The sequence below is a fragment of the Podarcis gaigeae genome (genome assembly GCF_964106915.1).
Source record: "Podarcis gaigeae genome assembly, chromosome: 3".
Taxonomy (NCBI): Eukaryota; Metazoa; Chordata; class Lepidosauria; order Squamata; family Lacertidae; genus Podarcis; species Podarcis gaigeae.
The window spans coordinates 17269573-17283603 of record NC_139680.1 but is presented as its reverse complement, the minus strand read 5'-3'; the positions used below and the strand labels follow the sequence as shown (position 1 = coordinate 17283603).

The 14031-nt window shown below is 43.1% G+C and overlaps 1 protein-coding gene across 1 annotated transcript; it reads right to left on the bottom strand.

Annotated features, from left to right (window-relative positions):
- Positions 1-242: 242 nt before the first annotated feature.
- On the bottom strand, positions 243-13702 carry LOC310840525 (prokineticin receptor 2-like). The gene is made up of 3 exons (XM_083730670.1): positions 13311-13702; positions 9033-9675; positions 243-1138 (listed from the first exon to the last, which is right to left on the bottom strand). The coding sequence occupies exons 2-3, from the start codon at positions 9524-9526 to the stop codon at positions 445-447; spliced, it is 1188 nt and encodes a 395-aa protein (XP_083586796.1). The 5' UTR covers positions 9527-9675; positions 13311-13702; the 3' UTR covers positions 243-444.
- Positions 13703-14031: the final 329 nt, after the last annotated feature.

Here is a 14031-nt window from a genome sequence, read left to right as displayed (position 1 = left end):
AATAGTATAGTCTCATAAAAGAGAAACTGGGATGTTGCAAAATCGGGTGGTTTGGGTGGCTACACAATTTCATTTCCCAGTGGTCTGTCCAAAGTCTGTTTTGGGGGCCTAATCTGGTCTGCCGGTTGGTTTAATCCAGCCCCTGTGGCAGTTCATTTCCTGGGGTAAAATCCTAAAAATACCTCAACTTCAATCCTAAAAGAAGCTCAACAACTCCAACCCTAAAAAAAGCTCAACAACAACTTTGGTTGGCCCTTTGGTTGGCCTCCATGGCCCTTCACTTCATCAAATCTGGCCCCCTTTGAAAAAAGCTTGAACACCACTAACCTAAGAGAACATGGAAAGTTCTTCTGCCCATGTGAAGAAAGAAAAGAAAGTCAGATGAAATCATGAGGCCACACACCAAAAAGGAATCTTTGCTGTGAGGTGATTTCTGCCCAAATTTCACTTTAGCCTAATGCAATCCACCTCTGTCACAGGCATGGTGCTAGTTCTGATGTCGGTATCTACGCTAGACTTGGCTCCATGGTAGGTGGACCTCCATCTGAGCAACATGATCTTCTTGAAGTACTTCATGGTGTTGTTCTTTACTGTTACGAAGCACATGGTGTTTATCATGCTGTTGCTCATGGCTATGCATTCCACTATGTAAAAGGCGGTAAGGTAATGCTTCTCTTTCACAAACACGGTGGGGAAAAAATCACGGACGATTGTGAATCCATAGAAAGGTGCCCAGCAGAGGACGTAGGCCGTCAGGATACACATCAGAACCAGCACCGTTTTCCTCCGGCAACGGAGCCTCTTCCGGATCTGTTCCGTCTGAAAACCCGGGACCGTTTTGAACCAAAGTTCCCGTGAGATCCTGGCATAGCAGAGGGTCATGGTGAGAACGGGTCCGACAAACTCGATGCCAAAGATGAAGAGGAAATAGGATTTGTAATACATCTGCTGGTCGACAGGCCAAATCTGGCCACAGAAAATTTTCTTTTGGTTTTTGATCATGAATAATACGGTTTCCGTCGCAAAATATGCGGATGGGATGGCAATGATTAGAGAGACGATCCAGACAACGGCAATCAGAAAGGTTGCTGTTTGGTAGTTCATCCTGGGTTTCAGTGGGTGAACGATGGCGAGGTACCTGCAAAAGACAGATGTTTCCAAATTCTTGTTAGGAAAGGCTTGCAATTAAATTATATTAAATTATATTTACTTGTGATTGGGTAGAAATAGCAAGTCTTTTTCTTAACTCCCACCACCACTATAATCAATATTGAGGAAATACCTTGGGCTGACAGGCAAAGGTAAAGATAAAGGACCCCTGGATGGTTAAGTCCAGTCAAAGGCAACTATGGGGTTGTGGCACTCATTTCGCTTTTAGGCCGAGGGAGCCGACATTTGCCCACAGACAGTTTTCCGAGTCATGTGGCCAGCATGACTAAATCGCTTCTGGCGCAACAGGACAGTGTGACAGAAACCAGAGCGCATAGAAATGCTGTTTACCTTCCCGCTGCAGTGGTACCTATTTATCTACATGCATTGGTGTGCTTTCGAACTGCTAGGTTGACAGGAGCTGGGACTAAGCAACGGGAGCTCACCCTGTCACAGGGATTTGAATTGCCGACCTTCCAATCGGCACAGCTCAAGTGGCTCAGTGGTTTGGACCACAGCATCACCCACATCCCTTCTTGGGCTGGCATAATATTGATGGTGGTGCATAGCCCTGCAATCGAAACCCAAACCTCTGATCCTGAGAGTGTCTCTGCTGATGGTGCAAAAGCAGCATATCAGACTGTAAGTCTTAAAGTATAATGACATGAGGTTTTAGAATTATTATTATTATTATTATTATTATTATTATTATTATTATTATTAAAAATCTAGATTGCTTCTGGGTGATTTTTTTAGCAATGATTTTATTTACTGCTGTTATTTTAATGTTACTTAATGTTGTCTGTAATCTTATCGTATTGTTGCTTTACTGATTACTTGAGAGGGTAAGCACCCTAAAAGGTAAAATAATATATATATTATAAATACAAACTATGTTTTTAAAAAATACAGGCCCTGTGACATCAGGAAAGTGACACGGTTATAGGGCTTACTCAGCCAATGCCCTGATTTTCTCTTGTATTAATCAGTGGGTCCCAAGGTCACCTGGGGCCGTCTCTTTAGATTTCAGAGTAGTGTTACAGTTGTGGCTCATGTTTTCCATACCATTTCTTTCAGCAACAAATGGCTGCAAAATACTTTCCTGCACTGAAAAAGGTTGTAGGCAAACTGCTAATTATACCTGATGCTTTCCTGCAACATGAATTGTTTTCAGCACTTCTTATGTGTAGCTGCCCAGCTACTCAGATGGGAAGTTGAAACACATCCTGTCTGCACGTATTGACAGTTTGTTCTTATTCAAGATTAATGTTTTTAATCAACCGAGAATGCAGTGTGTTCATATTTCCACATGAAGGCAAACGCAAGAGGTTTGCATTGATTCCTAACAGCATCTGTGAATTAAGGGCCTGATAGGAATGCGAGAATTCCTCTGAAAGAAAGATACTGGGAATTAAGATTGCATGCCCAGCTTTCCATAAGCACCAGTGCTTTGGTTGACAAGAGTGAAAGCTATTTTGCTTCTCTTATTCTCAGAGCCAGTGGGAGTGAGCATGAAACTTCCCCTCTTTTGATAACAGCTGGTGCAAGCCCAAGATAAATAAGCATTCGCCCTGATCTAGACAGGGAAATCTGTAGGAAGGAGTAACAGTATATCAGGATTCATGTTCCCAAAGTGGACCTCTATTGAAGTGGCTGGATGTGGCTTTAAATCAAGAGGGGCTAACCTGTGGCCTGCAGGCTGCGTACGGTCCCTTAAATGTTTTAATGTGGCCCCAAGGATCCACCCTCCAAATGTGCTTCTATTTTTTAAGCCTATTTGATGCTTGCTCTTCACACACACAACCCTTCCTAGATGTTTTGCGTATCCAGATCGGGAGCCACTTTTTACCTTTAAAGGGGGACTTGGGTGGCGCTGTGGGTTAAACCACAGAGCCTAGGGCTTGCCTATCAGAAGGTTGGCAGTTCAAATCCCCGCAACGGGGTGAGCTCCCATTGCTTGGTCCCTGCTCCTGCCAACCTAGCAGTTTGAAAGCACATCAAAGTGCAAGTAGATAAATAGGTACTGCTCTGGCGGGAAGGTAAACGGCATTTCCGTGTGCTGCTCTGGTTCGCCAGAAGCGGCTTAGTCATGCTGGCCACATGACCTGGAAGCTGTACACCGGCTCCCTCGGCTAATAAAGCGAGATGAGCGCCGCAACCCCAGAGTCATCTGCAACTGGACCTAACAGTAAGGGGTCACTTTACCTTTACCTTTTCCCGTCTTTGGGGCAGCACCATTGTAAGAAGGTCTTATAGCTGAAGAACCAAGAAGGAGAGATCATTCAAGACCATCTTGCAATGGCTCTTCCAGAGGTCATTTCATAGAATCATAGAATCATAGAGTTGGAAGAGACCACAAGGGCCATCGAGTCCAACCCCCTGCCAAGCAGGAAACACCATCAGAGGACTCCTGACATATGGTTGTCAAGCCTCTGCTTAAAGACCTCCAAAGAAGGAGACTCCACCACACTCCTTGGCAGCAAATTCCACTGTCGAACAGCTCTTACTGTCAGGAAGTTCTTCCTAATGTTTAGGTGGAATCTTTTTTCTTGTAGTTTGGAACCATTGCTCCGTGTCCGCTTCTCTGGAGCAGCAGAAAACAACCTTTCTCCCTCCTCTGTGACATCCTTTTATATATTTGAACATGGCTATCATATCACCCCTTAACCTCCTCTTCTCCAGGCTAAACATGCCCAGCTCCCTTAGCCGTTCTTCATAAGGCATCGTTTCCAGGCCTTTGACCATTTTGGTTGCCCTCCTCTGCCCTCCTTTGTTAAGGTAAAAAGAGGGCTTCGCTCCCCCTTGTTTCCTACCTCATTCAAGTGCAGCAGAATCTCTCCCTGCTCCTCAGCTGATTGGTAGAAGAGCAGGGATTGGGGCTGTGAAGTATATGTATGTTTCACTGTATCATTAGTAGTATCATTACTAATATTATTCATTTCCTTCCATATCTATATCTATATATTGTATTAAATGCCATCCCAATCTCCATGCAGTGATTCCAGGGGTTCCAGGTACCTACCTAGGGTTTGTGTTTCCTTCTGGAAATGAGGATCTGCAGAGACTATGGTGTCTTTGTGATATATGGTTTATTAAAAGGTTAAAAGGTAAAGAACCCCTGGATGGTTAAGTCCAATCAAAGGCGACTATGTGGTGAGGTGCTCATCTCATTTTTTCAGGCCGAGGGAGCTGGTGTTTGTCCACAGACAGCTTTCCGGGTCATGTGACCAGCATGACTAAACTGCTTCTGGCACAATGGAACACCGTGACGGAAGCCAGAGTGCACGGAAACACCGTTTACCTTCCCACCACGGCACTACCTATTTATCTACTTGCACTGGTATGCTTTCAAACTGCTGGGACAGAGCAATGGGAGATCACCCCGTCGCGAGGATTCGAACTGCCGACCTTCCAATCGGCAAGCACAAGAGAGCGTGTCCCATTCCCTTTGCCTTATTTACACATATATACAACCTGAGTCTAGATAGAGGAGCTCCCAGCATTACACTCTAAGGTGATCTCTTGCTTCTCCCATAGGCACAGCATGAGAAATCAGCCATGCTCTGTGTCTCTTTCTACAGCCCCCACTCATGCTTGTCACCTCTAACAGACTAAAATGATTCCTCTCTGTACACAAGGGATTGGATCACAGGTGTTGGACCATATGGGACTGCACAGTGCTTCATGTATTTGTTTATAGCTCAGTCAGAAAAGCATGAGACTCTTAATCTCAGGGTCATAAGTTTGAGCCCCACGTTGGGCAAAAGATTCCTACATTGCAGGGGGTTGGACTAGATGACCCTCGTGGTCTCTTCCAACTCTATGATGCTATGATTAACCTTTTTATATGCAATTTTCACTAACGCACACATTTTTGCAAGCAAAATTTCCCCTAACATAATGCATTTTTGTATGCTATTTTCTAGTATACACACTTTCCTCTAACGTTTTCTAAACATTGTTGGGTTGGAGAATTGCATTGCAAAATTCTGATGCGTCCAAATTTTGAAGGCTAGCTGTGCTCTGTTCTCATATTGTTTCAGAAAGTGCAAATTCGATAGCACAAATTTGGCTTTAAAGGAGTACCAAATTGAATTTCTCTTCCACCAGGACTCGAGTATTCACAGGTGTTGTTGAAGACAGAAGCTGAGTTTGGGTAACTGGAGAAGAGGGGAAGAGGGAGGAAGTTGGGGGGGGGGATAAAATCCACCGGTATAAGAAAATAGCATATTTTTAAACTTAAAAAAAATCAAGATGGAAAAATGCTTAAGATGGAATATTTCAACTTCATTGACTTTAGTTTCTTAAAAATTGCTCTGCAGGTGAACTGGTAATAGACAACAAGCGCTGCATGGAAGTGACAATGAGGATGGTGACAGTTTCATCAATGCTTGCAATCGACTTCTACTAGCTCTTGAAGGAGTATCAGAATGCACTGTGATCTTTAATTCCCTTTCTAGGTTACCATGGGCCTCTTATCAGAGAAGAGAATGCTACATAAAACCAATTTCAAAGCTACATTGGTGTTTTACAAAGCCAGACTGCCTGTTATGCTACCAGGTTTCCCCCTTCAACTTTCACTTCTACTGAATTCTCTTCCCGAAGCCTAATACAGTGGTACCTCGGGTTACAGACACTTCAGGTTACATACGCTTCAGGTTACAGACTCCGCTAACCCAGAAATATTACCTCTAGTTAAGAACTTTGCTTCAGGATGAGAACAGAAATCGTGCTCCGGCGGTGCAGCGGCAGCGGGAGGCCCCATTAGCTAAAGTGGTGCTTCAGGTTAAGAACAGTTTCAGGTTAAGAACGGACCTCCGGAACAAATTAAGTACTTAACCCGAGGTACCACTGTGCATTCTACTAGTCTCACTATTTGAGAAGCATGTTGTTACTCTTTATTTCTGCTTCCGAATTAAAATCTTGGACATTTCTCAGTGTAGTTCTTTTCCCCCCCTGATATGTGGCTGTATACTAAACACATTTCTTATATATTAATGTGTCCTATTACAATGGAGGAACATTAGCTGTAGATTTTCCATTGCTGTTACAAGCCCACATTTTTAAATAAAACATTCAGAAAATAAATTTCCTTGGCACAAAACATAATTGCAAAAATAATACTGGTCTCTCCAGAGCTGAGTCAGACTAAGAGAGAGAGAGAGAAGATTGCCGCTCTTCCAGATTATGATCCCATATTGCAAAGATACGGACATTATATGATCACTAAACAATAATAGTCTGTAGAAATGGATTCGTCAAAGGTCATTTATGTTTGTGTGCCAACAAGTCTGCTGTATTATTGGTAATTTCAAAAGACGCCGAAAACCCCGAAGATGCCGTTCTGACATGTCAAAATTAGGTTGTTATGCAAAGAGGAGGCAAAGTTTATTTGGCTTTGGGGCACTTTCAGACTGTTGAGTGGGATTCGACCACATGCCAGGAAATTCAGATTGCACAACCACAGTTGATTAGGAGGTCCTGTACAACAAATCTGCTTTCACTGCTTTGCACTGGAAAAAGTGCTTTGAGGCAACATTGTCTAGCCTACCCCCCCAAAAAATCAGGATAGATGCTCAATAAGCAAATTGTTTGGAAGTACTCTTCAGTACAAATACTAGTTATGTGACCCTCAAGCTCAGGATGTTTTAATGTTTGCCATTTTAAAAATGTTTTTATATGTGCTGGAAGCTGTCCAGAGTGGCTGGGGAAACCCAGCCAGATGGGCGACGTATAAATAATAAAATGATTATTGTTATTCTGGTTCTGCTTGGCAATTTTGTATACTAATGGCATACACTATCCCCACCAGCTACTTAATAATAATTATTGCTAGTTCCCAAGGTGTCTCTTTCAAATCATGCTCAGGTTTCGCCCTCAGAGAGGATATTGTTTTAAAACTTCAAGATGACTAGAAACTGGATAAGCCACATGCAGCAAAAGCTAGCTTTGATTGCAGACGTTTGACCCCAGGACTGAAATCCTTTGCAGTGATTATGAAGCAGTGCTTCAACCTAAATTTTCTCATAAATTGAAAAAGAAATATTTTTTGCTTCTGCTGAATCATGCTTTGAATTGGAAACAAAAGATAATCCACTGTAATGCATCCTTGCCTGCTCACAAGTTAACCTGCAGAGCGATTTTTAATATTAAATAGAAATGAAATGAAATCAATCCTAGGCATTTATTTATCTGGATTTTTGTTTAAATAAAAGATTAAGAGATGAGGTATTTCTTTCATGGCTTTTAAGCCTGCTTTTGGTACCCCTTCTCTCTCTTTCCCAACAACTGATGGCTAAAACAGCCTGGAAAGAGAGCACAGGGACCTGGAAGGTTAATTTGTGTCCAGATCAGAGGTGCAAAACAATGGGCTGTCTGAGAAGGTGTGCAAGGAAAAGGAAATCCTTCTATTGTATTACAGTATTGCAAGCCCCAGGGTTGAAACAGGTTGCCCTTCTGCCACAAGAATGCTGAAGGCCAAATGGTGGAAGGGAGATACAATACCAACTAAAATGGAGTGGCAAGCGAAATTATTTGATCATGCAGAATTGGCAAAAATGACAGGAAAAATTAGGAACCATACAAACCAAAAGTTCAGCGCTTTTTTTCTTTAAAAAATGTTTAGAGGTACTCTCTTTTTCCTACTCATATTGAAATATTGCCCCACAATGAGGCCAAACTTAGATTCACAAAATGTTAAGAGGTATACGTCCCCCCAGAAAAAAAGGTTTAATAAAGAATGGGATATATACCAATTATATTTAAAATAACATTGTCCATATATGAAATCTTTGACATGCTTTGATTAACTTCTGCAATGTTATATGGTAATTTATAGGTAATTTATGATAAGTTAAAGGTCACAATATGCAGACAACAAGGAAACAAAGCACCCATACTGAGGAAGACAGAAGTCTTAACATATGGAATGATTTTATTTTATATGTAACGTTTTCTTTGTATTTGATGGGCTTTGTTTTTTCTTTTGTTCTTTTTGTGGTGAATGGACTTAATATGTAAAATCAATAAAGATTAAACTGCAAATAAAATGAAAAAGAAGAATCAGATTGCCCTTTGCTGGGAAAACAGTCTGCACCATCCACTCTGCTAAGCCAAAATGTCACAAAGTCCTTTCACCTCAAGCCTCTGAAATGCTGTGAAGTGTGTACACTGTGAAGTGTGTTGCATTTTGGAGCACGATGTACACAGATTCTGAAGCGGAGAGAAGACTTGAGTACCTAATTAACTGTTCAGTATTTAAATTGCTAATGTGTATTTAAAGGGAAAATCTGTTTGGATAATGATGATCTTAAGCAGGAATATAGAATTCTTGGTCACTGGTAGGGATGAGGGAGAGACTGAATTCCATTCACATTTAACGGTGAATCTATCTTCACTTTCTGAAACAACCTAGAACCATAATGAGCATGCCGTAGAAGCTCACACAATTTTGCGATGCAGTTCTCCATTAGGGAACAGAGTGCATGAAATATATTCTAAAATATATTCTACAATATAGAACCAAAATACACATCCCTTAGAAGTTCACGCAATTTTGCGATATGGTTCTCCAAGGAATTGTTGTTGATAAAAATGCATATATTAGGGAATGGTGCACATAGAAATCAATACATTAGTGAAAATAACATCCAAGATTGCATTCTCTTAGGGAAATTTGCTTGCACAAATGTATACATCCGTCAAAATTGCATATAAAAATGAGTTTATTAGGAGGAATTTGCACCAAAATGCTGAGCCTTTTGAAGAAGAAAACCAAAACAAAAATTGGGTGGATAACTGAATTTAAGACGTGGGAAATGAGAAACTGGCAGATCCCACCCTCTCTAGCTACAGGCAAACCCAATTCCAATTACCCTCCTTACCTGTCCACAGCAATCGCCAAGAGCGCATTGGTGGAGACGTAGAGTGAGACAGTGCGCAAGTAGTTGACCGAGGCGCAGAGCACATGGCCATGCTCCCACGACAGCTGCCGGACCACATAGTAGTCCATCTCAAAAGGGCAGCAGACAATGGCCACAATGAAGTCAGAGATAGCCAAGTTTGCAATGAGAAGGTTGGTGAGATTGCGCAGCTTCTTATATCGGGCCAGAGCGGCGATGAAGACAAAGTTGCCAATGCCACAGACCAGCATGATACCAACCAGCGCCACACCGATGACGATCTTGGCGGCGAAGAAAGTGCGGGTCTTGGTCACGTCATCGCCGTCGTCCAGGGGTAGATCATAGTCGTTGTAGCTGAAGTTGAAGGGGAAAGTATAGTTTGGGTGGAAGGAAAAGTCTGTGCTGAAGTGGCTGTATATCGCAGCAAAGTTGGTGCTCGCGAGCGTGTCGTTGGTAGGCTGCCATTCATGCCTCATGATGTTGCTCTGGTCAGTCTCTTCTTATCTCACGAGGAAGCTGTTGTGAGCTTTTGCCTTCTCAGTACCTCCCAGGAAGGTCCAGCCAGGAAAGAGAGCTTACACTTCTGCAAATTGGGATCTTTGACAGCGACCCAGCCATTCCTCACCTTTTAAAATCAGAATAGAAAAGAGAATCAGAGGGAGCAGCAAATGTTTGGGAAGGCAGAGGCATTCCTGTGCTAAAGACTTCTGCTTGAGAGCCATAGATCGGGAAATGAATAAAGCTTTGGCACTCATGCATAAATATTTCCAACTGCTCTGCATTTATATCACTCGTATTGAATATTTGAGATGCAGTGCTTTACTGAACAGTAGCATTTTGAAATAACGTATCAGGCTAGGTGAGAGAGGTAAAAACAAATATTTTCCAGGTTAGGTTATGCTCCTTCTATTCTATCTATTTGTGTAGCAATTATATAGAGCTGGGTGAAGCTACCAGATCTTTGTGTTGTCACCAATACTGCCTTGTTAATGGCTGCCAACACAGTAACAAATTTACTCAGTTGCCTTTCTGGAAATTGCCACTAGACTGTGTCATCTCACTTCAGAGCACATGTCAAGGACTTTTCCTTCAATTCTTTTACAGTCTGCTAAGGGCTCAGAGAGAAAATACATCTTGTGCACTTTGGAGTGTTATAAGTAATTAAACTGAGTGGAAGCAATCTCACGCCAACAAGGCTTTTTATTATTATTTTGGAAATGGTTAAACAGATACACAGTGCCAGATTTCTAAACTGTGCAATGCCATAAGTTTTGGTTTGGGTCAATCAGCAGAACTGATTTGCAGCATGCATCTGAGGATAGGCTCAGGGATGCTAGGAAGTCTAGCTTGCAAGGGAGCGGAACAACAAATCTGAAACCACAAACCGCAGGGGATTGTTTGTTTTTTTGCAGGTTCACATTTGTGTGTTGAGGACCCCCAAGACACCCCCGAATAAAAACACAGTTCACACATAATTTTGGTTTTGGTTTTTGGCATAATTTTGGCCACAACTTTATTGAATTACTGTATGTGAGTGGTTGCTTAGGCATTGGTTAGTGACTACCTTTTCCCACTTGGAGGTAGGAACAGAACAAACAACCACACCCGTGCGGAAGTCAGTAAGGGTAAACCATTTTGGGGAGAGAATAAAGCTGGGCGCCAGGCTCTGACCTCTCCCCAAATGCTCCCTGGGGCTCTTGCGTGGCCCTAGCCCTTTGCCAGGGATTCGGACAAAGGCATGGCGAGCCCCTGGTTTCCTTTACTGGAATACCCTTCCAGCAGCAGCATTGGAGGGGCAAGCACAGCCAATCCATCCCCCCTCCACCAACCAAAAATTAACCAATGCCTAACCGCAACCTTGGGACGTGGGTGGCGCTGTGGGTTAAACCACAGAGCCTAGAACTTGCTGATCAGAAGTAGATAAATAGGTACCTCTCCGGTGGGATGGTAAATGGCGTTTCCGTGCGCTGCTCTGGTTCGCCAGAAGCGGCTTAGTCTTGCTGACCACATGACCCGGAAGCTGAACGCCGGCTCCCTTGGCCAATAAAGCGAGATGAGCACTGCAACCCCAGAGTTGGCCACGACTGGACCTAATGGTCCGGGGTCCCTTTACCTAACCGCAACCTTACATGTTGTGTCGATTTGCTATGACAAAACCCAAATGGCACCAGTCAATTAGTCAAATGGTAAAAATTCCTACCAGGCCCCTGCCCCAAAGCAGACAACCCCATGACAAGCATAGCGAGGTCAGCGCGAACAAACCCTAAATAAAGGGAGGGGGGTAATCCGATGTAGGCAGCGCAAAGAGGAAGCTCAACGCTGCACACAGGGAACATATATAGCACCCCCATCAATCAAATAAAATTGCAACAATAAATTTCCCCCAGCAACAACTGAAGGTGTCCAATCAAATTCATGGCCATCCAAACTAACCCGCCCAGCAACAGGGGATGTCATGGTTGCTCCCACCGCAACATGTGCTCTCCATGAGGGAGAACCCACTTTGGGAGGTAAAGGAGTTGTATCCATGTCTGCATATGTCGATGGGCTGTGGCTCAGCGATAGAGCATCTGGTTTGCATGCAGAAGGTTCCAGGTTCAATTCCCAGCCTCTCCAGGTGGGGCTGTGAGAGGCCCGTCTCTGAAACCCTGGAGAGCTGTTGCCGGTTGGTGCAGACAATATTGAGTTAGATGAACCTGTGGCCTGACAGTGTAAAGAAGCTTCCTACATTCCTCAATAAAATATAAATGCTCCAAAGTTTTGTGTATGGCTCTGATTCATTCACCGAGCCCTGCCTAGGGGAAGGTTTCCCCATTCCCAACAGTGATGATGGACATCTGCAGCACTGGATGGGCTCATAAATCCTGGAGCAGTTATTTGGCAGCAGTTGTGTGGATGCGCAATGCACAGAACTGACTGACTTGTGCAATTCAGGCTTTGTTTATAACCTGTGCGTTGCTAATTCACATGGTATGTATCATTTACTTCTGCGGATAGGTCAGAAATTTTTCTTGCATTCGCAAACGTATGAGATGCAAACTTCTGAGTCTGGTTTGGTCACATTGAAAGCAACACAATAAAGGGCCACTTTATTGACGATGCAGACTGGCAAAGTGCTGCCTTTTGTCAGCTTCTCCTGGTTGGAGACCATGCCAGCTTCACCAGGAAAAGGGGAAAAGGACAGAGGGGCATTTAAATGAGATTTATCTGCTTAATGATTGGAGGGTAAAGTATAATTAGAAATAATAATCATCAAGAGATCCCTTTCCTCTGGTTGCAAGGGTTATTTATTTACATGTAGCAAGCAACACAATTTCTTTTGGTCTCCGTACCCGCTTTGCCTCGAAGCACACCATCATACTTTCAAAGACTCTGAACCCATCTCTGGAAATGGACCTGCTTCTGGGTTCATAATATTAGGATGCCAAGCTGTGCACACAAAAATGCCAAAGAGCAACTGAGAAAAGCAGCTGTTGGCAGTAGCTGCGTAACAATGTCCACTAAACAGCATGACTTTTTTTTTAGACAGCAAAGGAAAGCCTGCACAACAGGGGAGATCAGCTCCCGCTTGCAACCATCGAACAGTGTTTTTGAAGAAGCACATCAGTGTTCACAAGGCAGCTGTGCTGATGGATTTTTTTTCCCCTTCCAGAGGAAACTTCTTCTGGCAAAGTTCAATTCTTTATCATGTTTCAGAGGAACAAATGCACGCTTACCATTTATGTTAGCAAACCTCACCAAAATCAGCCTGAAGATGCTAACAACGGTGATGATTGATGATAACGCAGGATAGAATCTTTGAGGATTTTTGGTGGTTCACGGAGACATCGGTTTTTGTGGGCAGCCCAATAAACTGATGTCTCTGAGGTCCCACAATGCTTATTGCCTTTTTGTTGCTGGAGACTAGCATAAATCTTGTAATTGAAAAGTCTTCAGAATGCTGGCTGAAGCAGCTTTATCTGGAAGTAAGTTTCACAAAAAACAATGAAACCTTCGCCATCCCCGCCAAGGAAATGTGTTAGGGTCAGGGTGTAAATCATTTCTAGAAATCAATCCAGGACAATGTTTAGGGAGGTGTGTGTGCCAAATTGCTGCAGAAGAACAGCAGAAAACGTCCAAGCTCAAAATCAGTGGATAGGTACAGCTATTTATTTATTTTAAAAAAGCAAATTAGGAGTTTATACATTTTCCAAATCAGCTTCCTGTACCTTGCAAAATAATTAACGCAGCATTATTTAAAAAGTACAAATCAGACTTTACCTGTTCCAAGGCTATGCTTCGTCTCTTTGATGCCGTGCAGAGATGCTGAGTTCTTAGTATGCTACACTCCACAGAATGCTTGCAGTCCTGTTGGAAGCACAGCACTGAAGGTTATCTAGTGATGCTGTGCAGGACTAAAGACGGAATCGCACATCTGCCTTGTAGCTGAGAGAAATCGGAAGCCTGCCTCCCTCTGTGGCTGCATCTAAATCCTTTTCTCTGTGGGAGGCATCTCTACGCTTCCTGTGCAGATCTAATTTTAAAGAGCCAGTCCGCAATAAGTCACACACCCCTTCCCTATGTGTGTCTGGGTATGTGCGTAGACATGCATAAGATTCTGTTTCTATATTCAGAATGATCTTCCAGAACACAAGCAGAGCTCTTTATCTCTGAATTCATTATACTAAAGCATATTGCAAAACCTGATCACCCGTGGGCTGCATAGATCATTTCATCGGACAAATACAAATGGACTGGATCACTAGGCTCAATGTTGTCAGCTGTGATACCCTTCTCCCTTCCCCCCCCCCCAAAAAAAAATTACCCTTCTCACAGCAGCTTTGACTGTGATATGATTTCCTCAACCACAATTCTCAGCGACTGAAACCATTTTAGAGAAGCACTGAGATTTCTAGGGTTTCTGTATGTTGGTAGTCACTTGGAATATGGGGTGACTGGGCATCCAGCATAAACTGTATTCTTGACCTGAAGCACCTAAATA

Excerpts from the sequence above, each read along its gene's own strand:
- LOC310840525 (XM_083730670.1), bottom strand. The coding sequence starts at position 9,526 with ATGAGGCATGAATGGCAGCCTACCAACGACACGCTCGCGAGCACCAAC. Across the intron at positions 1,139-9,032 it reads TTGGCGATTGCTGTGGACAG|GTACCTCGCCATCGTTCACC; the intron begins GTAAGGAGGGTA and ends TGTCTTTTGCAG.